General features: G+C 44.4%; 1 protein-coding gene across 1 annotated transcript in view; it reads left to right on the top strand.

The window, feature by feature from the left end:
- The first annotated feature begins 134 nt into the window (after window positions 1–134).
- TH (tyrosine hydroxylase) overlaps window positions 135–829 on the top strand; it is a 37,598-nt gene continuing 36,903 nt past the window's right edge. The window contains exon 1 of the mRNA XM_015408894.1: window positions 135–224. Coding sequence (XP_015264380.1) covers window positions 135–224 — 90 coding nt within the window. The remainder of the gene's footprint in view (window positions 225–829) is intronic.

Below are 829 nucleotides of genomic sequence, written 5' to 3' on the forward strand. Positions count from 1 at the left end.
TTGGGCTGAAGGGAGGGAGGGAGATGGGCCGAGTGGGAGAGCAAAAGGGTCTCTGACGTCAGACTTGCCCTATAAAAACCCAGAAAGAGAAGGGAAAGCAAAGCCGAGAGAGCTGATCCATTGCACCAGCAAGGATGCCAACCCCAAACACTTCCAGTTCCTCAGCCAAAGGTTTCCGGAGGGCAGTGTCAGAGCTGGACTCCAAGCAAGCTGAAGCTATTCTGGTAAGAAAGGACTCTCAGCCCCTTCCCATCCACTAGTCACACAGGCAACCAGACCGACTGAGGATAGTTCTTCCTTCATTTACAGAACATTCTATTAAAGCAGCTGGACAAAATCGGGAGTGAGAAATGTGTCCGATACGGTGCTACAAGTGTCACAGGGTACAGCTGCCAATTCTAAAGGGAAAGAAACGGGATGCTCAACGGAAAAGTAATAGAGCGGCAAATCACATTACAAAACCAACAGTGTAAGATAGAATAATAAGAGTTCGTCTTGAATTAGAATAAAGGGAAAGGGGATATTTATTATCATTGCTGTATAAAGCTGAGTAGCTGTGTAGCATTTCATTAGTGTGAAAGACCTGACTGATGGTCAGTGAAATCAGTAGGCTGAGACTGGAGTAATACTCTGAATTCTGTTCAGAAGTAAAAACAGTGCCCCTGTTTTAAAGTATATCCACAAGACAGTAGGAATGCAGATGAACTTGTTAAAAATGTTGCTTTTCAATATTGCGATCTTTTCATTTCTCCCTCCATGATTTGGGATTCTTGTGTCTGGTTTATATCAGAATTTTGCAATGTCAAAACGGGGGGGGGGGGTGCATTGG

This window comes from Gekko japonicus, unplaced genomic scaffold (genome assembly GCF_001447785.1).
Source record: "Gekko japonicus isolate JY-2015 unplaced genomic scaffold, Gekko_japonicus_V1.1 scaffold5722, whole genome shotgun sequence".
Lineage (NCBI taxonomy): Eukaryota > Metazoa > Chordata > Lepidosauria > Squamata > Gekkonidae > Gekko > Gekko japonicus.